This window comes from Limulus polyphemus, unplaced genomic scaffold (assembly GCF_000517525.1).
Source record: "Limulus polyphemus unplaced genomic scaffold, Limulus_polyphemus-2.1.2 Scaffold3622, whole genome shotgun sequence".
NCBI classification, from domain to species: domain Eukaryota; kingdom Metazoa; phylum Arthropoda; class Merostomata; order Xiphosura; family Limulidae; genus Limulus; species Limulus polyphemus.
In genome coordinates this window covers 8,536-33,319 of record NW_013669232.1, presented here as the reverse complement: position 1 = coordinate 33,319, position 24,784 = coordinate 8,536, and the positions used below count along the sequence as shown (strand labels likewise).

The window sequence follows — 24,784 nt, the reverse complement described above, 5'->3', positions numbered from 1 at the left end:
GTTTGCCAAAGAATGACTAGGTCTCAACCTGTATAATAACATAATCTCATCTAGATTATAAATGTCTGCCAATTCATATCCTACCAGAACCTTTTGTAGATCTTCTCTAACTACACCTATTGCATTTTGATAAGCACTTGCTGCTTCATCTTCCAACTTTGTCTTCTTTATTCCAAAACATCCATTAAAACATCGCTGCCATCCTCTGGAGTATTCAAACTTTTACTTTTTTTATGAGCTTTCTCAGTAAGCATTGTGTCACTAAAACATGCATTTCTTGATATAACTTGAAACATCCAAAGATACATAACTTGCTACTTGTTTGCATGCTTTGCATATTGTGATCTTCTAAAATAGTTATCTACTTTTCTTTGCTGCAGTGAACGATTGATTTGCCCATGGGAACATTTCTTTCTACATTGAAATACCTACTGATGATATTGAGGCCTGCACTTGGATTTGCTTTCTTGTATAAAGAAACATGATATTATAATGATGCTGATGTTTTTGTGTCCTGATTTTGGAGCACTGCAACTTGACAAGATGCAGTACAAATAACTGGTGACCTCTCAGTATCTATTATAGTTTACGTGGACATCCTACTATGATGTTCATTCTCACAAAACTGTCATAAACCAATACCCAGTGTGATTTGAGGTTGTTCTCAGAAAAGCTGTCATAAACCAGTACCCAGTGTAAGTTAACTTTGTTCTAAAAATAACTGTCATAAACTGGTATCCAATGAGTTAAGATCCTTCTTAGAAAAACTGTTATTATCCAGTACCCAGTGGATTGTCGATGTCCAGATTAGTGACGTTTGCACTGATCTAAAGACAAAGTTATTGTAGTAGTGGGTTTCATTATGCGCTTCTGAATGATTTCTCTCGATGTTGGTGCTTAATGTTACTTCATGGGAAAGTAATTGCAGTTGTGTGGCTCAATTTATCTTGAATCCATGGCGCATGGATTAGTAATTAGCAAAAATATCAGTAAGTGTTGAAAGATTTATTTGTATGTTATTTTGAAGAAATTAGCTTTCAAATGAAAAATGGAGTAAAGATATGAACTGGTACTCTTCTTATTTTATGTTGAATGCTTATTTTTCATCCCTTTTGTTAAGTTTATTTTATATGACAAACTTAAATCTTTCAGACATACAGATATTATAAACTGAAATAAGACCTCACTTTGTTAGTAACGCTGAGAAGCTGTTATACTGTTGCTTAAAATTGTAGTTTTATGGTATTTCATTCCAGAGCTGGATTTCTTTGTCCAAACATTATGTAATTTTACCTTTCTAATGCTGGTTTTTATTCTTATGCACTAGTATCTAATGTGTATGATACATATAATGTTTTGTGTGTTAGAAGCCCTTTTCGGTTGAGCTTAAAACTTTCCCGTGCTCTGCAAGTAATTTTTTTATTTAAAGTTATATCAGTATATGTGCAGCTGTCAGCCAAATGCAACATTGTTGGTTAGATTTTGGTATTAGTTTTCAACAACAGAATTTTCAAATAGCTGTGCTATTGATTACTGAACAGTGTAAAATATTCATCATTATATATATGCTGTGAAAGAGGTAATTTATTCTATAAATGTTATATTCCTAAAATCCTGCATGTATCCAGCTAAATGAATATTCTTATTTGAGGTGGTGTTTATAAAATCTTCAGGTGGTATTGTTAATATGTTGTTAGTCAGATAAAAATGTTTGAAGGTGATAACTTACAATTGGCTAAATGATTTCAGAATCAAACAGATACTACCTTATGTTTTGCTGATAATAAGTGTTGAACTGTGTATAAGTAGCTTGTTGTATTTCTAACATATGCAGAAAATGTCTTCGCTTTTGTAAGGTATGATTTTTTTAACATTTAAAATAACTTATATTGGTGTAAATGTTGAATAACAATGATTAATGTTTTAGTTTTTTTGTTGTTTAACTCCATCTTTGTCACACATACTCTCAATTCATATTAGGTTTTCACACTAATATACCCAAGTTTCAATTCTATTTTTTCACTAATATGCTGTTTTCATACTAATTCCCAACCATCATTTCGATGTTTTCAATATTCCACTGTTTCAACACTAATTCCCAGCTCTCAGTTTTGTTTTCACTAGTACACTATTTATACTAATTTCCTACTCTCAATTCTGTTTTCACATTAATTTTCAACTTAGTCCTATGTTTTTACTGACTAATATGTTCAACTGGATTCCTAATAAACACTTCTATGTCTTTACTAATATAATGTGTTCACATTGATTTCCAACACATAGATTTACTGTGTGTAGTAATTCCATGCACACAGTCTTGTATCTACATCAATATACTCTGTTCACATTGATCTTCACCTACTACCCCATCTTTACTAATTTCACCATTATATGCTCACAATGATTCTCAGTCTTTGCCTTTTTTAAATCTACTGTGTTCACACTTGATTTCCAGTCTGTCTTCACTAGTTTCAATGTCCTATATTCATGTTGATTCCCAACTCACAATTCAACACTAGTTGAATCTGCAGTGTTCACAATTGTTGGTGTATAGATTGTTTGTGTATATGTTAGTAATCAGTAAAATTACTGAGTAGTAAGACTTTTTTAAACATTCAAACAGAATTTTTATTGTATGTATATAAAAATTTATGAACTTCTCTTTCCGTAACAAAGTATAAATCACATGGTGTAAAAGTTTCACAAGGATACGTGTCTTTATTAATAATTGTGTTTATGAAAGAAATGCATAAATAAAAATATTTTAGTGTATCACAATAGATTTTAAATATCAAATCTAGAAACTCATGAAACTGAAATCAATTAAGTATAACAAATAAAATCACTGTAAATATGTTATTTAATAGTTTGAACATTTTGAAAAATAAGACATTATTGAGTGATTTCCACTTGACTGATGAAATGTCCTTAAATATTCAAAGTTACTAGAAATAATTTCAAAATTATAGTGATTTTTCAAAGTTATTAGTATTTTAAAGAAAATTAAAAAGCAGTTGTATAAAAAGTGGAAATCTTGAATTACCAACACAAAAATTGTGAAAAAAATCACATACCTACATTATTGGTTTAACTGTCTTTAAAAAAATGTGTGTTAAGAATTTGTAAATAACGTAAAGGAATATGATCAGGTGTCTGTTTGATAAGCTGAGTTTAAAAGGTATTATTTGGTTATATGTTCAAATTTCATTGTAACCTTTGATCAGCGAGTACCTTGTTGCTTGGGAACTTGTTTTCATTGCTGATTCAATATATGTAACAGGTATTGACTAATAATGTGGTTTATTATCTTCAGGTCTAGCAGTAATTACTCAGCATGTGAATTTTTTGCTTATAACAGTATTGTATTGCTGATTTGACTGCCAATAATCTGGTTTTTATTTAGGTGCATATGTGAATGGTAAGCAAATAAATGCTTGTTTGTAATGGTACTTTTATTAAGGATTTATAAGTGGCAGTGTTTTAGCCTAACTTCTAAAATCTGATTGGAAATTTGTTCAGATCCAGCTGAAATTGGTCAGAAATATACATTGTTGCTTGGGGCAATGTTTTAATTGCTGATTAGGTATATAACCAGCAGTGTTGTGTGCTTGACTACTAACAAAGGACCAATTTGATGTAATTTCGTAGCTTGTGCCTTGTAGAGTGATCGATATAGAATGTTTCTAGAGAACATAATTCCCTGTTTACCAGAGAGAGCATGTTCTCATCTGGACCATTGCTCACTAAACCAGAATGTACTTAATAGCTAACAGGTAAAGCATGCATAACTAAAGCTTAGAACATTTGTGTGATATCAACTATTGTAGGCAGTGTAAATATCTCGGTTCAGCCTGAATCTGTTAGATCTGTGTATGTTTTAATAGAACAGGTTGCTTCTTCCAGATTTCTATGTAAGATTTGCACTGTTCATATGTTGATGTTTATGATACACACTTAATTCTGCTCAACCTTCTAACTTCAGCATCTTATTATTCTCTTTCAGATTCCTGACTGCATTCAAGGTTAATATTCTATTTACAGAATTCTTACTGTAGCTACTGTTAATGTATTGAAAATGTTATATAAAAGTAGTTAGTGCTGACTTCTTGTGGTTTTTTAGGCAGTGTAAATGTGGGTTCTGCAGACACAGGTTCTAGGCCAATGTTGGCTTTGTGCAATATTGGATTGAAGATGTTTAGAGTGGTAAAAGTTAACCTGTCACAACCCTCTAGACCACAGGAAGCTTCTTTGGTAAGGTTCCTATGTGTTACAGCTGCAGTGGTTCAACACATTCTAGTGTTACCTGTACTTATTATAGGCCATGTTTTGATGTCAATTCTGTATGTAGATACTAATAGTTAAATGTTTGTAATATGGTTTAAACATCCCTGTAGGGAGTTTACAAGTACTTCCCAATTCCTGTAGTATGCCCATCCTATAACAAATGTCTGTGTGTCTGTGATATTGCCTGGAGTTAAAGAACATCACCCATTTATTCAAAGCCTTGATCCTTGTGATGCACAGGAAGATGAGTTTGGAAACTGATTTATGGAATAGCAAAAGTAAGAAAAATCTTAATTTAACTGAATAATGCTTTTGAGTTATCATTTCTTCTTGTTGGTGTTAAACATGACTTGTACTTTGTGTGATACTGATTATTTATTTTATCTGTTAGAAACAAATAGGCTGGCTAAATTTTATTAATGAAACATTAAATATTTCATAAATTTATACAGATATGGTATAGTATTCAATTTTTGTATAACAGAGTCAACAAAACAGTAGACACTGTACACACTGATATAATAGAGCTTTTGTTTTACATTAAAAACTACATTCTCAAATACTCAGTTACTTTCATCATGCATAAAGAACTACATGTGTCCTTTCAGACAGAAAATCATACCTGCTCTAAAAAATATGTATTTTGTAAACAAATTTGAAAACAAAAATCTCTACTTGTTTAAACTTCACAATATTTTAGTTTATATTTTCAGTTCTGGAAACTTAAGGCAAATGTCTTTAAATCTAACTCTTCTTTCACATAAATGCTGAATAATTTATATGGGGCATCATTTGCACTTATGTACCTATTATATTAGATGATACTTGTTAAAAACTTTATTTTTTTATTTTAAAAATACTTCATCTTCCAAACATGATAAATGGACACATGTTTTCAGCTTATATATATTTTAAGTTACATATTTATTGAAAGTAAATATTGCTTGTTTTTAAATCTAGTTAGTATTTCACAAAAACTGTGGTATCGTATTCACCTGCAATCAAACCTAATTTTATGACTTGCAGATATTGTACAGTTAACCTTTTCTATACAGACATCAAATATTTTGAAAGGTTAAAGAGGAGAAAATTCCTAAGAACTAGATAATTCTCAGTGTGAGTGCAGTGAAAATCATAAATGGAATAAAGAACGTTGGGAAAGTATATAACTGACACAAAGTGATGTGGCATGAATTTAACAAAATAATAAAACAATTGTAGATTAGTATATATAATATGAAGTATGAACAACTTATATTTGTTGCATCGGAAATGTTTATCCATGATTTAGGTTAAAAAAAACAAGACATACTTTCATTACAGGACTACAGTTCATTAAACATTACAGTGGATTGTGGATCTCTTACATTTAGTTTTATAAATGAAAATTCGTTATATTTTTCATCCAAGTATTTAAAACTAAGAGAAAAATAATTAAGACAAATCATACTTCAAAAACGTGCTTTATTGATCAATTTAAGGCCTCATATTAAAAAACGTACATTCTTCTATGTATTATGGTGGCATTTTACTGTACTTATTGCCAACACAACACAATGATTCTTCCATGTACAGCATAGTAAAAATCTTAATTCCAGACACTGTTATAATAGTTACTTTAAATATTGCATATATATATATATATATATGAATGTAATAATGATTATATTAACATTTGGCAGGATAAGTAAATGCTACCTTTATCAAGTGAAAGTCATAAATATGTGCTTATTTTTTAATGATGGTTAGTATAAGACATTACAACATGTGGCAATACATAATTTCCCTGTGCTCAGTGTGGTGCTTGATCAAGTATTTAACACTATACCACATCACTGACAGTGCAGTCTGTTAAAAAAAATACAAACTGGTGATTATTAAGAAGTAATCACCGAAGACAAATAACAGCTGTCAACAGGTTCTACATCTGCTTGAAAATGTGTATATAAAGAAACAAAATGTTATAGTTAATTTAGTGTGTAAAAAGACTACACAATCAACCAAGAGAAAATTTTTCGGAAATCTGGGAAAAAAATATGTATCAACATTTTTAGGTAAGTTGTGTATACATTTCTGAATTCGAACTAATCGAAGAATTTACAGCATTAATAGCATGTTAATAAAATATTTTTTGTTTTGAGCAAAGTAGTGAGACAGTGCAGCAGTAAATGCCTCTAATTTCACCAGGTACAATTGCAATTTCTAAACATCAGTTAGGGAATATCTTTTTTTTTCCATGTAAATTGTCTTATGAAAAAATCTTCCTTAAACATATTGAAAACAAATACTGATACTCAAAGATGATACCATTTGTCTGTAAAGGATGGGACGTAATAAAAGAACACTTGAATTTAAAGTTTAATGTTTTAAGTAATTAATAACTTTAAATCAAAACCCTTGGCAACTATTAATATTTACATTTTGTGACATGACAACAAAAGGTGCTGTATATAATATCACATAAAATATAATTTTAAAAATATAGCCTAATTCATATTTGTAAAATATAAATGACAATTTGTTACACAAATTTAGTTAAAATTCAAGTGTTTAGGACATTAATGCTTAATTCATCTAATATACAACCTATATTTTGTTTCTAATGGTCTATAAGCACAACAATTTAAAGTATATGTTTTTAACCAAGTAATTACAACATGTAGATAATAATAAAATGTTAGCTATGTTACTATACACTAGAAAATGCTACTATGTGAGTAATTTATTTCTTAAAAAATTTAGTTATTATTTAATGCTATTTTTAGCATAAAAATAAAAAGATGTTGTACCAAAACCTTTATTCATATATCATTAATTTTTTATCCTTTCATCAGTACATCAGGATGACAAATAGTTTCATGAAATAATATTTCACTTCACTGGATAGTATGATGTGAACAACTAATTTTGTTCCAATTTTCTTATGTATTGGCACAGCAACACACAAACATAATGGTATAAAACGAATGAGCTACTGTTTAACTGTTACAGAATTATCTGGTTCTTGTAGCTTGCAGCCAGATCTTTGTGAGGTAGTACAATAGAATTAAGGACAATCACTTCTGATGGAACTTGTACATTGCAACCTAATGAAAACAATCATAAACAAGTAAGCACATTTTGTTAATGGTACAGAAAAAATCTTTTTTCACAGTACAAGAAGGTCAGTCAGAATATTAAGGATGATTGATGAAAAAATGTTTTTTTAAAACAGGCCCTAATTTAACAAGCTTCATCAGAATTTGTCAAAATAAAATTTTAATTACATTACCACTGGTACAATGCAAAATAACGTCTGCCTAATCATTACTTTTAATATACTCTGGATTTTCATGCATACATACAAAAAGTCTGCTACCAACAGCCGATATGTTAATACAACTTGTAATTTAAATACATAAATTAAATTATGTTATTTAAACCTTAGTTTTCTCAATCAGTACAGAGAAGAGATAAGTTAATCTTATAAAAATAAAATCCTACATAAAGCATCTTTTTTACTAAGTATTTTACAAATGGTTGTACTTATTCTAAGCTACTTGCTAGTCATCTGATAATCTTGAACTCCCAAGATAGGGACACACAATAGGAAAGAAAATAACTAAATAATTCAAAATCACTTGCTCAGTGACCAAATTAAATACATTTTATGGTCTCGTAACTATAAGGTATAACACTTACTTATAGCCAAATAAACTAACCTAAAATTGTAATAGAAGGGTTTAAACGTCCATCACTGTTGAAAAGCGGAACATTCTCCATTTTAGCAAAGGGTTTGTTTGGATTGGGATCACAAGGTGTACCCTCCACTCGAGACCAGCAGCCCACAACACTATTCCAGCCGACTATGCTGTGTAAAACTAATGTATGATCCTAAAATGGGGGAAAACAACATGTTAGCTCATGAAATTCTGCACAATTTATTATACCACAATCATCTCACAACATTTAATGTTTTGTAGAAATTACAAAGAAAAAAACAAAGTTCTATCTTTGAATAGAGTTTAAACATTTGTTTAACAATAAGTAAAAGCTTGGAATGGTCTATTCTTTCATTGGGGGGTGTGTCTGTGAGACAGACTAGTTTCGGAGAATTCCACTCCTCATTAGTGACCCTGGACACTTGTTGTTAAACAAATGTTTAAACAACTCTATTCAATTATGTACCAGCTACCCAGTTTTGGCTAACAATATAAAGAATTAAATTGTGGCAAAATACTAAAGTCCTTCAAATACATATAGAATGATAGGTTTCTTTTTTGTGAGTGTAAAACAATTAAATACACCATTTCAAAAGTTTTATCTTTGTCTTTTGACTCTATATTTGTCAAAAATGTCGTGGAATTATTTCATATCCAAATTATAGAAGTTTATCAGCAATATATTGATATTTGATACATAAAGATATTAAGTATAAAACCCAATTGTTCCTACTTAATATAATCAAAGATTTGACTTTAAACTCTTACAATGCAGTTTGTTGAATACGATAAACTTTACAAAATTTTCTAATGATATTTGTACATATTTTCCTTTCAAAACATATAGTGTTTCACCAGGCATATAACTTATAAATATATCTTCTTAGCTACAAATGGCCTACCTGAATAGTAGCATTTCCCAAAATTATAGACTCTCGAATTCTCACACCTTCACCAATTGTAACACCTTCACCTATACTAACGTTTGGGCCTAGCTATTGGAAACGATAAAGAAGTACAAGGCTGATTAACAAAAATATGTAAATGTAGAATCTTACATGTACAAAGTATTATATTACAGAACACCTCAAATTACCCTACTGTAGGATATCATAAAATTAAATACAAAGAGAATACTGATATAAACATTTTCACATAAGAAATTCCTCATAATTGAATACAATATTACGTCAAACATAAGGTACATTATTTAGTGTCATAATTGACTGAAACAAACATTATATACCACAAAGCACCCTATAATAGTGTAAATTAACATTTCATTAAAGCCTTGAATGAGTTTCTATCACTGTACTGCTTATTGTTGAAGTAAAAGTATACAGATACTCTATCATATTTAGTAAAAGTGCATGTTCAGAGAGCAAAAATAAAATTATCACATTATCTAAAATGGCAACGTCAGCAAAAATAAAACTTGCTCCATGTCACATTTAAGTTTTCTTTAAAAAGTATAATGTCAAAAAATATAAACATGTATGGTGCTACACATATATATTTAAATACTACACAAAAAATACAACATCAAAACATGCCGCAACACAAAGTTCAAAGTAGTGAACTTTCTGATAAATAACAGATTACTGTTGGCTTCTTGTATGCTTTTTTTTTTCAAACTTTTTATACTTCTAACTTAAAGTTCACCAAAACAAACATCATTAGGATTAAGTTATCTTGCAATGTGCATTTACCCTTGTGTTTGAATTAAGAACCCAAAATTGGGTTGTATCAAATATAATTGATGGGATATGTCCATTTAAGCCATATATATTAGATCAGTAACAAATGGTACCTCTTGCAACAATCTTTCTAGAAAAATAATGCCTACACAAACATTCAGCACTGCTACTACTATCTAATCAATCTTGGCTACAATCCATAATAGCCTTTATAAAAAAAAATCAGCTAATTATGAATTTTACATTACTCTTCAGCTAAATAATACCTACTAAAACATTCCACACTGCTAATACTATCTATTCAATTTCAGCTACCATCCACAACAACATTGATAGAACATTTACCATTTAACTGTTATTATTTAATGGAAAGTTTACAAACTCAAGTATCATTTCTGTATCTACAGAACCTTAAGATGACACAAATATTGTCAGTCCTTTAATAGTAATAACTATTTATTTGTTACTTTGCATCATTGTGTTGTGTAGTTCTGTTAAGGTTTAAAATGACACATAAAACTGTTTCTGGAAAGATCAACAACAGAACATTTAGTCTCAGAACTCTGTATCTGTGTTGTACAAGCATCACCGTGTGAAAGTATAAACAGGTCTTAGTAAGTTAATATATATATCCCAAGATGGTTCACATAGTACATTTAGACTTACTGTAAACTTAAGAATAAGTCTGAAACTTCTATACAACACTTGGATAACATCTATTAGACACAGCTTACCAACAAGCTTTCTTGCACTCTTTAATTTCAGGCAAGCTAAATTTACAGAAAATAACTTGGAAGATAGTCATATACTCCTCAAATAATCTTATAAAGTACTACAAATATGAAACTATTTCTTTTATTCTGAGACTTTAGTATGACAAAAAAAATATTTACAAACCAAGATTTGGTGCTAATTCACTTTCTTTATTGAAGATGGCATCAATCACACAGTATTAAATACATTATATTAGTATTTTGCTTCATACAAAATCAGATCACAAACATAAAAGCTAATTCAAAATGGTGGTACCATTACAAATCAGTATTTTTCTTTTGTAGCCCTTTAATTTACAAGAAAATTAACACGTTGCTGGGTTTATACACATAATTAGGGTTAATTGAGCTCTCTAAGAACAATTTATATATCCTAAAGCAGTAGTGCATTGCTGTAGATATGAGATGAGGCACCTGCATATTTAGTTCACAGTGAATTCCTGACCACTCAACAGTTTAATGTGACAAAAGGTAGATTTGTGTGTGAAGAGATATGTACCAACCTTAAGTGGAATGAAAAACTTGCGTTGCAGAAAATTTAAGGCAACAACAGTATCAGAAACCACACCACAAGCCAATCTTGACCTATGCCCTCATGTACGAAATAAAGGTTATAGTTATAAAAGATAACCAAGAGATAAAAATGTCACTGGAATGAAACTGGACATATCTGTTTATACCATTAACAAGATATTGAACAAGAATTTGAACCTGAGTTTTTACTAGCCAAAATTTCACTAACTTCCAGACATATCTAAAATTAATCAATATTTATTTATGAAAAAGAAGAACAAACTAGATTTACTGAAATTCCATTGGACCAGAAACCTAGAAATTTCCCCAATGTAACTCCAAGGAACTTTTGTGCCTTTGGTCTACTTATTTGTGGTCTTGAAAAGCAACATTCATATATAGTAGTTAAGGGTCAGTGGAAAGTGTCAGTATGTGTGGTTTAAGATAGACCTTACTATACCTCACCTAAGCTTGTCATGTTAAGAATTCCTGTGTCAGCCAATAGTGCATAATCCTTGCCATCAGACTGAATGTGAATATTGATGGGTAGCATAGGACCTGAAACTACATTCTTTTAAAGTACATTTAATCCTCAACACTGTATCCCACTATGTAAGTTACTGTATACACGTAGTCCCACAGTAACTGATAAGACTGTTATGATTACAACTCCTTAACTTACATACTTACTGTTGCTGTGGGATGCACTAAAGCAGTTGGATGGATGAAAACATCTCCAATAATCACTGGCTTATCGTTACCATTTTTTGCCAACCAATCTGGATGAGTTTGATGGTATAATTCTAAGTAGTGACGATTAGCATATATTGCTGAACTAGGAAATACATGATCAATTTTAGCTCATTTGAATAAAATGAAATACATTATATGTTTTAGAAAGAGAGCAACAGACACAACCAACTAGTAACAAAGTATTACATAGATATATCATTTCTCAAGAAATTATTTTTTTTTATGTTTTACATTTCTTAGATAAAACACATGTTTAAAGTATTACTGAATAATGTAGTTAATACACAAGAACTAACTACATTAATTTCAGGCTTCAGTTTGTGAATCAAAAGACTTTTATAGGATGACACAATTGGCCTTTTCAAGGATCTTAAACCTACAAATATGAGATGGATGGAATCCACCCAACCCGTAACCATGAAAGTATCTATGAGAATAATTGTATTATAATTTTTGATAATGTATGTGAACCTTTACAAAATTTTGCAGGTTATCAGTAAACATTTCAAGACTTTCATACAGAAAATATCCGGTATTAAGTATTAAGACTTTTTATATTAAAGATTTGCTCGTGGATTTTTCTTTCAGAATGTTGACTATCCAACGTGAAAAGTAATTTGATTATATGATTAAAAATACTTTTCTTTATCTGAAATTTGTCAAGTTTCATTTGCGTAATCTCTATATCCTTCTAAATAATCATAAAATGTTTTTTTTTGGATAAAACTATATTTAATCTGTTATTTTATCAATATTACCTATGTATGGTGTTGGTCGATTTGACCAACCTCATAATCATCATAAAATTAGGAAACAAATGTAATTTATCTTTTCTATTTTTTGTTCTAGAATAACTGTAACAGGAAACCACAAATGTTTATTCTAAATAATGCAAATCTTGTAACAGTATACATCTATTTATATTTATTAATTTTTGTTTTATTGACCCTTGAACCATGTCTGACTAAAATACCCTGACACAAGTTGAAAATGATATGCTTCACGTTCAGCTCACATTACCATATCAAATAGCATGACACGCAAGCTGCTGCCGCATATACCCCATGAGGATATTTATTATTATTATTTTTTCATTGTCTTATCTAATAAGTTTCTATTTTCATGATTTTATTTACTTTTATAATGATAAATAAAGAAAACAAATAAAAAATAAATGACCTTGTAATTAAATATCAAACACTCTTTTCAATAAAAATTTATATTTTATCTCTTGTTTCCTCTACTGTAACATTATACTTGCTTCTCCAGGTTGTATAATGAAAATAAAGGTTGCAATGTACAGCATTGTTAGTATTGATCACAAAATTTAAAAGAGTTTATACTTCTCAACTTTTCACACTTATTTTCTGTAGTAATTTTATTGTTAGAAGCTGACTTGGTGGATTCAATAAATATTATGATATCTTGGCAAATAAAAAGGGTAGAGGAGGTTCTTGTTTTATATTATAGTTTATCAATATTGGAAATTTGAGTTTATAATTCATATGAAGCTACAGATGTTGTATTGTTGGCATCATAAAATGTAATCTGACCAAATCCACAAGATGACATTCCAGTGTGACACACGAAAATCGATATTTACCAATTTTTTTTATATTTACTTTCAAATTAAGAAATTAACTAATGTATAATACTAAAATATGAATTAAAATCTTCAATTAGATACCAAGTTGATTGATATACATTCATAAAATAGAGTTCAATAAAATTTTGAATGTAAGTCTACAAACATGATGACATGCCCTCTGACCCCTAGCTACCCGTAACAATACCAAGGACAAGTAAATTTATAAACCACAAATTATGACTTTGAAATTGGTATCTGGTCTTTAAATTTAATTAAAGAGAGTAGGTGAGAATTAGGTTTAAATACCCACCTTAATTGTAACTGCAACTATACCCTATGGATAATCTGTTTCGGCTGATTCTTAATAACAATATAAAACTTTGCTTTTTTCAAATAACTATGAAATATTTTGTCAGTCATATCATATGGAATCATACTTTTGCATAAAAATCCTTGATGTTTGTAAATTCTTTATGCATAACTGTTAAATACTAGATATTTTATACACACAGTGAAATAATATTTTAACTACATACTCTTTAAAAACATTCAGAAAGAAACTTTCAAAATTGAAATATAAATCTGTGAATGTTTTCTTATGATACATTTTACATTAGAATCCTCTTTTTCTTGTTACTAATCAAGGCATCCAGAGAGGATAGTTTATGTACTTGCTGATGTTTTGCAGTAAACTTTATGCTGTTATGTCTACTGTTTAGATATTGAAGAAATTGGGAAGTTTGATCAGAGTTTTTAAACATGGTGAAGGTATTGTAAATATTATACAATATTAATTTGTATTGTTATTTAAAAAAATTAAGTTGCAGGTTGTTTAGAATATTTTTTTAAGTAAAAATTACAAAACTGTATTTATAAATAGCCTTTTTAAATTTAAATTTGAACATAGTGGTTCAAATGTAGCCCAAGTTTAATGTTATAACCTCAATAGAAAGAATAGCTAGATGGAAGTGGTTAAAAACAGTCTTACTGGCTAAACTGGAAATACTTATACAGTATTAATATCCAGGTTGTACTATTTTTTAAGATATGATATGGGGATGATCTAGAAAGTATCAATATACAACTGTAATTGAACATACCCAGCAGTTTTTACTTGACTCCACCATCTTGAGGTCTGAAAAACAAACATCTGACCTGTTCCTGCAAGTGGTGCTAAGATCTCTTGTTCTAAGTGTATACAGTCCTTGTTATTATTGTCCAAGGAATTATCCTCCCTGGGAAAAAAGGTTGTATAATAATAATCCTCCTAGAAATTATAATAACCCTTGTTATTAACATGTAGTGAATAGTCCTTCCTGAAAATAATGATAGCCAAGTGAAGTTTCTTTTTTCACGGCTTACAGATTCTCTGAACATAATTTATCACTTTTCAAACAAAAAAAAAAAAATTGGAAGGCCATAATCATTTCTTTAATTAACACCAAGGTAAATCTTGATAATGTAAAAATGTCAGTCTGATTCAATAGACATAAAATTTAAGTATCAAGGGAAGAAAACCAAATAAACTTGTTTAAGTGGTTCTCTCATTTATAAGAGTGGTTTGAAAAAGTTTAAAACTTGTGTTTGAAGAAACATGGCAGCTTTTTTTTTTATTTTAAGGATAATTCCAAGAACCACAGCTTCCTTGTATATGTCAAATACAAAGAAATGATTGGAGGAGCACTTTTCCATACTACTGATAAATGGGATGTTTCAATACAGAGTATTACAGCATCAAATGTTGAGGATCAAAACAAATTAACAGATACATCTCTGGAGACTCTGGTATAGATATTAAAAGAGTTTGGGTCAAAGTATATTTTTGTAACATTAAAGCCAAGAGGTCTGCTATATACATTTGCCCATATTTGTTTAAAAACAGACTTTAATTCTGATTTGTTTATAAATACTATTTTGAATGCAAGGTGGTCTGGTTATCTTTTGTCATGATAGAAACAACAGACTTTTGAATGACCATCTAGCCTGATAGTGTGATGTTGGTCACATCTTTAAAATCACTTCCTTCCATAAAGTTTGATATGCAAAAAATGCTTTAAAAACTGGTATAAATGAAAAGAGTATTGACAAATAATGTTGCATTCAAACTAAAAAAAGACAAAAAATCTAACCTTTATTACTTCTATTGTGTCACAATCATTACATGTATATATAAATTGTGTCACAGTCTGAACAGGGTCTACACTGTTCTACAAGCCATTACTGAACACTTAGTAATGTATTTGCCAAACAGGATAGACTCTGAGCTGACTGTTCAGACTGGTCTAGATCTACATTGGTCATAGAGAATATGGTACATTTTCTCATGACATAGATCATGAATACATGTGGTCTGTAGGTATCCTTTCACAGGCACCAGGATATCTCTGTAATAAAAGCCTTTTTTTCCTTCCAACTGAAAATTTATAAGGAAAAATAAATAAAAATGGCCTCATTGATATGTAACGAATTATCCTCCTAGATGTAATGATAAGCTTAAAATTGTTTTTTAATACAATATCCAAATGCAAAATAATAATTACCTTATTCCAACTGTCAAGAAACAAAATTAAAAATAATCAATTAAAACGTTTAGTACCACTGTAATATTATAAGTTTAAAAAGATAATCCATATATATGAGTTGTTGCCTAACACATAATTATCTTCTGAAAAACAAAATCTACATTTCTCCCTTTTACAAGTAATAATCGTTCTTGGAAATTTAAAACAAAAACATGACTTGTTTGTTTTAAACACATTATTGTGCTTCAGAGAGTTCAAATTGGTAACAGAAGAATAAAGATATTAAGGTGTATTTTGGGTAACTGATTTAGGTCACTAGGTACTTTCAGTGGAGTGTTGCAAGTACATTCTAATAAAGGTGCAAAAATAAGTTGTTAAATAGCATAAGAAAGAGACCTTGTAAAAAAACCTGTGTATGAGTTAATTCCTTTAGAAATATATCTTGCAGTGCTGAAACCTCATTAAATCTTCAGTAACTAAACTGCCCTCCAATGCATTTAGAAAAGTGAATTTGAAAATCCACATAACAACCAGTGTAACATATATTCTGGTGCTGGGAGGAGACTGCTACAATGCTACACTAAAAATAAATAAATTATCTCAATATAGACAAATATAGAAAATCCCAGTTAGTTCTATGCACAAACATTAATAATTATGCATGTATGAAAAGTAAAAATAAACTTACAAGGTTACAAGTCCTGTAATTCATATCAAAATATATACTTAAAAAAGATTAGTAAATGATACACAGCAACTAAGGATGCTGGTAGAAATTCTGTGAAGTGTAGTTGAATGTTCTGGATGGTTACATAAATTCTGCTACAACCTCCTCTACTTATTTAATGACTTGCTATCTATGGATGGTTATCGCACGTTGATAATGATTTATCTTCTACTCAGTACACAATGGTTTCAATAAATTTACTTATAAAAAAACTATTGCTTGTGTATGATGTAGTGACACACCTGTTGAATCATGTGCACCCATAGCTGTTTCTCTAACACTTGCTTTTATTTTTCTAACATAAAATACAAGCATTTGAAAAATTACCGTTGATATATAAGGTTATATAATTAATATTTTATTATATTAAACACATGAAAAAATAAAATTCAGCTTCTAAAGAAAGTTTCATGCAGTGTGTTTACATGTTAAATATTTTCATATAGACTGGTCCACCTATTGTCTAGTTTGATGAAGTTGATCCTACTAGTTACTTATTATTAACTAAAATTAAGTATTATAATAAGTAAATAACACAATTTATTGAGAGAATGATAGTAATGAAATGCAAGTTAACAACTGTTTACAATGAACACAAATAATTCACACACAACTAGCTAGTTTGCTTACCCACAATAAAATTCTTGATGTTTTTGTTTAAAAACAGCTGCAAGAAGTTGGAAGACTTCCAAGGAGAATAAGTAGACTCCACAGTTTATAATGGTGCTTACAAAAGTTGATGGTTTTTCTACATAGTGCTTGATCTGAAGAAATATTATTTTAACTAATAAAAGTAACATATAAGTGTACCAAAACATGTAGCTTATACTGTATTATTTTTTCAACAGTATAATTGAAATAATATATATATAACTCATAAAAAAATATGTACAACAAAAGCTCACTGGACACCTAGAAATATAAGTAAACTGTAAAAAGAAACATAAATACCTACTTTATACTTATCGACCATGGAAGTTAAGTCTCAGTTTACAGATACAAATATATATGATCACCAGATTATTATTATAAAAGTATAAAATTCACTATATTTAACTGATAGTGTTGAAAGATATCCCAATTAGAAGTTAACATTTTTCTATCCTGAAAACATATTTCTGATAGATACATCTTCACAAAGATTACCTATCTTCCTCATGCACCTGTCTAATAGACTTCCATGCCACCAGCCTTGAGACAACTTTCACCTAAGTTCAGATGTTTTAATGTGAACTGTGCTGGTGCATGATTATTTCATCATGTGACAAAAAGCCCTCCACCACAAGGCAAAATGCCGTAAACAAGGCTGCCCAATAACCAGCAAAGACAGAGACTGAAAAACCACAGATGAACACAGCAAGGTAAAAAGACAGAAGGATAGTTCACAATAGGATAGCCAAGAGTAAAGGAGTGGCAGATGAACCAATGAGAAAGACCCACCTATTTTGTTGATAGACAAATACGGTGGAAAGGCAACAAAAATGTGACAAGAATTTCATACAATTGGAGAGTACAGCCTGGTGGATGATAGATCGGACAAATCCTATGAGTGATGATGGAGGAAAGACATCCCACAAAGAAAAAAGGATGTGTGAGGATGAAGAAAGGGAGAGGAAGGGAGGAGGGTGAATGACAAGCAAAGAAGCATAGGAAACCAAGGCTGGGCTGGCCAAATAGGTGCCAACCATGGGATCTGACAAGGAGTGACATGTTTCAAGGCAAGGACTATAGGGAGGAGATGTATAGGTGAATATGCATATAGAAAAAAGTGAGTCCAGTAAGCCTGGAGTAGAAAAGGGTGCCAAAGGTATCCATAAAGGGTGTGCCCAACTAAGAACAAATGCCACAAAAGACCTGGGGGTGTAGAGACCACTCAGTTGGTAAAATGTGGACTGGCTGAGAGAGGTGGCACACCCCAAGATCTGTGCTCCTGGTAAAGGACAGAAAATAAGTCAAAACCAATGTGAATAGGTGCAGAAGGGTATGTCCATTGCCTGAAAGCAAGTGGTCCTGGAACAGGTGCCTCTCAGCCAGATGATGTAAATAACAACTGTGGAATTGACTAAGTGGAACATGACCAAGTGATCCACCAGCAGGGGCAGGAAAGGGAACATGCCTAATGAAAAGCAAGAAGTTCAAGCATGTTGATGTGGAGTGAATGCTTATCCCACATCCAAATGCCAGAAGTCCTACCCTCATCATGATGTGTTTCAATCATGGAGGGAAGCATCAGTAAAGTAAGAGATCCGGTTTGAAGGGCAGTAAGGGAACCTCAGAAGTTGCATGGGCACAGTTCTGTCCTCATGACAATTACTCAAGGAGAGGTTTACAAATGAGGCCAGTGGAACCCAAGAAAAAAAAACCTTTGGATCAACTAGGTACTGTAGGAGGCACATTTGTATGTGCCCCACAGAAAGAGTGTTCCAGGAAAGGTACATTCTCCAAAAGCAAAAAGCCTCACCTGCTGGAAGAAAATGAGAAATGCAAAACCTGATGACTTAAACCTATAGACATGGGCTCATGTATTATAATACATGAACTTGTAACCACCATAAGGGTATACATACAATTACTGTGAAAATACTTAATATATCTTTATGAAATTTGGCAAGCTTTTTCTAAATATTACAAGTCTTTTGTACAGAAAAATCTGAATTTTCAATTAATCTTTTCCCATACAGGTCAGGATCAGGGCACATGTCATCACATTTTGTAGACTTGCTGTAGCAGCACAGTCCACTTCAATCTGTCTCTAACTGTTCTCCCTAGCAAGTCCCACTCAAGTACTCAGATTTATGTCTTTATGTCTGGTGACTTAGCAATCCAGTCCAGTACCTCTATTCTCTCACTCTGAAAAAAAAGTGCTGTGTGATCCTGGTGGTGTGAGAATGGAAGTTATCCTACTGATAATGAACTCGTCTCCAATAGCACTAACAAAAGGGTTAGCAATGGGTAGCAGGATCTCATCCACATAAATGTCTTGCTGTCAGGGATCTTCCATCCACAACATGGAGGTCTGCATGCCTCTACATGCAGATTCCACCCCAAACCATGATTGAGCCACCCCAAAGGCATCATGGTGGACAATATTACAGGCCAAATATCACTTTCCTTCATGTCTCCAGACCCTCACACATTGATTATTTGAAGACACAAATAACTTGTTCTAATCTATGAACAGTACAGGAGTTCATTGCTGAAAGGTGCAGGTTATATCTACCTGGGCAAAAACTAGCCACACTGTTAAGTCCCTTGGGGTGAGTAGAGGGGCTCTAACTGGTATCCTGGACCTAATCCCAACTTCATGGAACCTGTTCCTGACCATTGAACATGAAACATGGACTCCAGTGACTTGCTGAAACTCATTCCTGAAGCTCTTAGTGTTGCTGATGCAGTTTCTAAGGGCTAATTTCTGTGGCTATCAGCTGTCTACTGCACCTGAGCCCTTCTGCAACCCTTACCTAGCCTCCTGGTGTATTCTCCTATGGCCTGGTATCTGTGCCACTACCTACTGACCACAGAATGTGACTGCCCCATGACCTGTACCACCTCAGTCAGGATGTGGCCCTCCTGAAGCAGTGTGACAGCTCTGTAAACTTCAGTTTCAATTAACTGGTTTCTCTCAGCTTACACTCTTTGCAAGTCAATTCAGCAAAAATATCCATAAATATCTCAACAGTAAACATCTTTCCTAATCAATGAAAACTAGCTTCTTACTTTGCAAAATTTGAGTCATTTATTATAAAGGCATATTACGTAAGGAATCATAGGTGCATAAAATTGCAAACCCTACGTAGGATTAATGTAATACTCCACACTAAGCATGCTGAATTTGTGATAAACTGATAACCTACAAACATACAAAAAAACTCATTATCCTTTAATTTTTGTGAGTAGTGTAAATTAGAAAAATGGGAAGACCTAGAGAACAAATATAACAATTCTTACACTTGGAAAGATTGAGGATTTTAAAAATATTTTCTTATAAAATTAAGTACTTAAAACTTATGTAATATTAAAACTTGAGTTATTAACTATGTTTAGATATCAAGTTTATTCATATACATTGATAATAAAGTAGTTTAATTAAATTTTGAATTCAACTCTGCAAAAGGTCATGATATGTGCACTTTGAAAGAGGATTAATATGGAATAAAAAATATTCATGTTCTCTACCAATTTCTATCAAATGAAACAAAATGAAAGAAATGGCACTGAATTTAAAAATAGATATTGAAATCAACATTACAGACAGATGCTATCCATATAAAATTTGACTAATTTGATACCCATCCTACTTAAAATTCTTAAAAAAAAATCAGTTGATGTAGTTGTGACTGTTGTAGAGAATGTAATTCAAATATTCCATTGTCACTCTGACAAACCTTTTCAATCACAACTTAGAATTATACAGTTGTTATCCCTAAGAGAGCTCTTCATTGACAGACTGAATATTAAATCACACATTTAACAGGGTTATAGTTTTTTTTTAATTTGAAAGAGCCTTCAAGTGTTGATAATCATAAATAACTTACCTCATGAGTGTCTTTATTTTCCACTATACACCCATAGCACATAGACTGCTGTCTCGTTGCCTAAGTAAAAAAAAAAAGAAATATTGTATGTATTCCTAGTTTGTTTATTAGCCTAAAATACTATTCCATAAATCAAATATTCACTTCTAAGCTCATTTACACTCACTGACAAATTTAGATAAATGCATTAGTTATTATCAAAGAAACAGAGTATTTTTGGTAATAAAAATTTTTCTAGTTTTCTAAAGAAACATACATGACATAACACTTGAAACAAATTTTACACTGAACCATAAAAATACCACTTTACAGGAAACTCAGCTCCAAAAAGTAATTCTTAACATGTTAATACTTTATCTCAAATTTACCTACAATGTTTAATTTCTATAGCATAAACACTGAATTCATATCTACATTCTTGCAACAGAACAGCATAATTAGCACTGTAAATGAGGAATCAGTTCTGAATTTTTACACTGATATAAGAAGGTAGTAAATTGTATTATTTTTGTTTCACAGTAAATATTGACTTATATGTAGTCTTAAAATGTATAAAGCTACTAGCAAAGAGGTATAATTATTTCAAAGATAAATTTGTCTCCTAAAAACAAGACTAAGTTCTAAACAATAAGTATATTTCTTTTAATGCAGAAACATATGACATGAAATGTTAATATCAAATTTGTAAACACATTTGCATTAAACAAATGAAAAAATTTAATATTTTCTTTTAAAGAAAATTAAGCTAAGCTGATTTGGCTTTTACCTCTGTTCCCATGACAGTAATCAGATTTATCTTTGGAAGTGTACGATGAAAGTCAACCATATGTGATAGAGGAAAATCTCCACAAACATCTCCATTTATCACAAAAAATGCTTCAGGTTCACCACTTCTAATCTGGTCTCGGAAGTGATAAATACCTCCTGCTGTACCAAGTGCTGTATACTCTTGGAGATACCTAAATTTAAGTATAACAATAATCACACAAGTACAATATAAAATAATGGCTATAAAACAAGGTTTTTCTTCTTATAAGAATTAAAGAAACAGAAATATTATTTAATCCAAAATCATTTATTTTTGATAAAACTGAACAAAACATTGACAGTACAGTATAACAATACTTTAGAAATTTGACCTAGAATTATTAGGTACACAATGTAATGAAGACTTCTACAATAATTATACTAAAACCCAAAACTGTCATATATCTATAACTGTTTTCACTTCTACTCTATAATGAATAACAGGTTCCAAGTTTTGTAGTTTATATATTTTTTCCTTATTTTTATATCTTTTGCCTTTTAAATTTAAACATTTTGTTTTTAAAAAAGAATTACTTAAGTACATGAGAAGAGGGTTAGTTTATATACATTGTTTTGAAACATGTAGATTAATGTTTAGTTGTATCACCACTGTAAAATTAAACAACAATTTAAATATTTATTATACATGTGCAGTATTATTTTCATTACTTTTTTAAACTTCACCTACATGTACAGTCTTATTTTGTTCTTTGCTAAATCTCACTTTTTACCTTATATTTATATTATAATCTTTCATTATTGAAGACACAAATTGATTGACGGCTTCATCGGCTTGATGAAACCCAATAATCAGAATTTCTTTCATATTTGGGACTTTGACACATGCTTCCAACAGATGTTGAATCATGGGAACTCCCGCAACAGGAAATAGGTGTTTTGGAAGATCAAAGGAAAGAGGTCTAAAGCGTGTACCTTGTAATATAAGATAAATAAATAAATATATATATTTATATTAGTGACAAATAAAATGAGAGAACAAGTATTTTAAACCAAGATGAAATTAATGCTTACTTCATTAATTAACACTGGTTAACTTCATAAGAGCAGGCATTGTTCATAAAACTAGCTTTGATTGGTTTAAATAGCTAACTGTTGTAACAGAAAAACCTACTATAATTTCTCCTGTATGATCTCAAAATATTCTCCAGTTTATATTGGGACCAAACAGTTTTGTAACATTTTATTTAGAAATTTGAAATCTAAAAAAATTGGTGAAAGATATAATCAGTTATTTTTAATTAAAAGTAAACACTTTGTTACTATAAATTAATTTTTACAAAATCATATTATTAAGAAACCTGTAGTAACATCTTTTGTCAAAAGTTACTGGGTTTAAAAATAACTAAAATTGTGAAGCCTTTGAAGCTTCATATTAACTTACCCCCAAGCTGGGATGAAAAGTTTAAATGGTTAGTGGAAAACTACAGTAAAATGGAACAAACTGTCAGAAGTCGTGATATTGAAGAAACTAGTTTCGACATATTCATATGTCCTCTTCAGTCTTATGTTGTTTTCTGACATTTATAATACAATGTAAGACTGAAGAGGACACACACAGTGTCGATACTAGTTTCTCCAACATCAAGCCTTCTGACAGTTTATTCTACTTAGTGTTTTTCAATAACTGCTATACATGATGGTGTTCTTTTTATTAGTAAAACTGTTATTTTTTTACAAAAAGTTACAGACCTAATAATCACTGAGGTAGTGGATATTCTAGCAATTAAATCAAACACTACCAATTTTATCAGTTAGAAAATTCAGTTCTTTGCTTAAGACAGAAAAAAATAGTTTGCTGCTTTCTAATCAACCAAGAAAACTTGAAACTGAACAATAATGAAAATAACAGTTCAGAGAAATAAATGTTAATTCATGTAGTAGAAATACTTATAGAAGAATGCAATGTATTTTCACAAGAAAATGGTATTTTTTTATTTAACCTGATATGTACGCAATCTTATACTTTTTTAAACTACATACAGTGCCTTACAAAAGTCTTCACCCCCCTGTGCTGGTAATAAATTTTGGGTATTTTCTTGTGAAAGACATAACTCAAACGGCCAAAAATAATAATTATGTTAATCTCAGACCAGTTTCTAAAGACTACAAAGAACAAAAGGTGTATTGTTACCTAATTTAGTGATGTAACACAAAAAAAAATGAAAACACATGTTGCAAAAGTCTTCAGACCACTCAGCTTTTACCATCGTTGATTTAATTTTACTCACTACTCTTATAAAGTAAGGAAATGTGGCTCTGTACTACTCTATCAGATACTAAAATATATTATTGAGCCATTTGAAAAAATACTTTAGGTCATATAAAGTCATCAGTATTGGTTTAAGCATAGTATTTTGAAAGTTACAATTTGGTTTGCTGTTACATATTGAAAATGATGAGAATAGAACTCTTTACAGTCCTAAGGGAGAAGACTGTTCAGAAGCACAATTCCGGAGAAGGCTATAAATTTGCCATTAAGTACTGTAAAATCGGTTGTGAAGAAATGGAAAGTGTCTCACTACCTCAACTTGACCAAGATCAGGTCACCCTAAGAAAGTCTGCACTCAAACAAACAAAAAAACTATCAGAGAAGCGACTCTCAAGCCAACAGTGACACTGAAAGAGTTGTAGACTTCAATAGCAGCAACTGGAGTTACCATACACACCGTGATAATATCACTTACCTTACACAAATAATGCTTGTATGGTAGGGTGGCAAGAAAGAAACCACTATTGATGAGGATGCATCTTATATCGCGAATGGACTATGCCCGTAAACATTTCAATAACCCTACAAGAATGTGGCAGAAAGTTCTATGATCAGATGAGACCAAATTAGAACTTGGGTTAAATGAGAAACTAT

General features: G+C 30.8%; 1 protein-coding gene across 1 annotated transcript in view; it reads right to left on the bottom strand.

The window, feature by feature from the left end:
* Positions 1 to 5,728: 5,728 nt before the first annotated feature.
* The window catches only part of LOC106469700 (mannose-1-phosphate guanyltransferase alpha-A-like), a 22,891-nt gene continuing 3,835 nt past the window's right edge, over positions 5,729 to 24,784 (bottom strand). The window contains exons 2-10 of the mRNA XM_013930212.2: positions 22,632 to 22,833; positions 21,860 to 22,052; positions 21,094 to 21,153; positions 17,189 to 17,322; positions 14,410 to 14,544; positions 11,659 to 11,803; positions 8,888 to 8,980; positions 7,986 to 8,157; positions 5,729 to 7,370 (exon numbers count right to left, since the gene is read on the bottom strand). Coding sequence (XP_013785666.2) covers positions 7,270 to 7,370; positions 7,986 to 8,157; positions 8,888 to 8,980; positions 11,659 to 11,803; positions 14,410 to 14,544; positions 17,189 to 17,322; positions 21,094 to 21,153; positions 21,860 to 22,052; positions 22,632 to 22,833 — 1,235 coding nt within the window. The 3' untranslated portion in view covers positions 5,729 to 7,269. The remainder of the gene's footprint in view (positions 7,371 to 7,985; positions 8,158 to 8,887; positions 8,981 to 11,658; positions 11,804 to 14,409; positions 14,545 to 17,188; positions 17,323 to 21,093; positions 21,154 to 21,859; positions 22,053 to 22,631; positions 22,834 to 24,784) is intronic.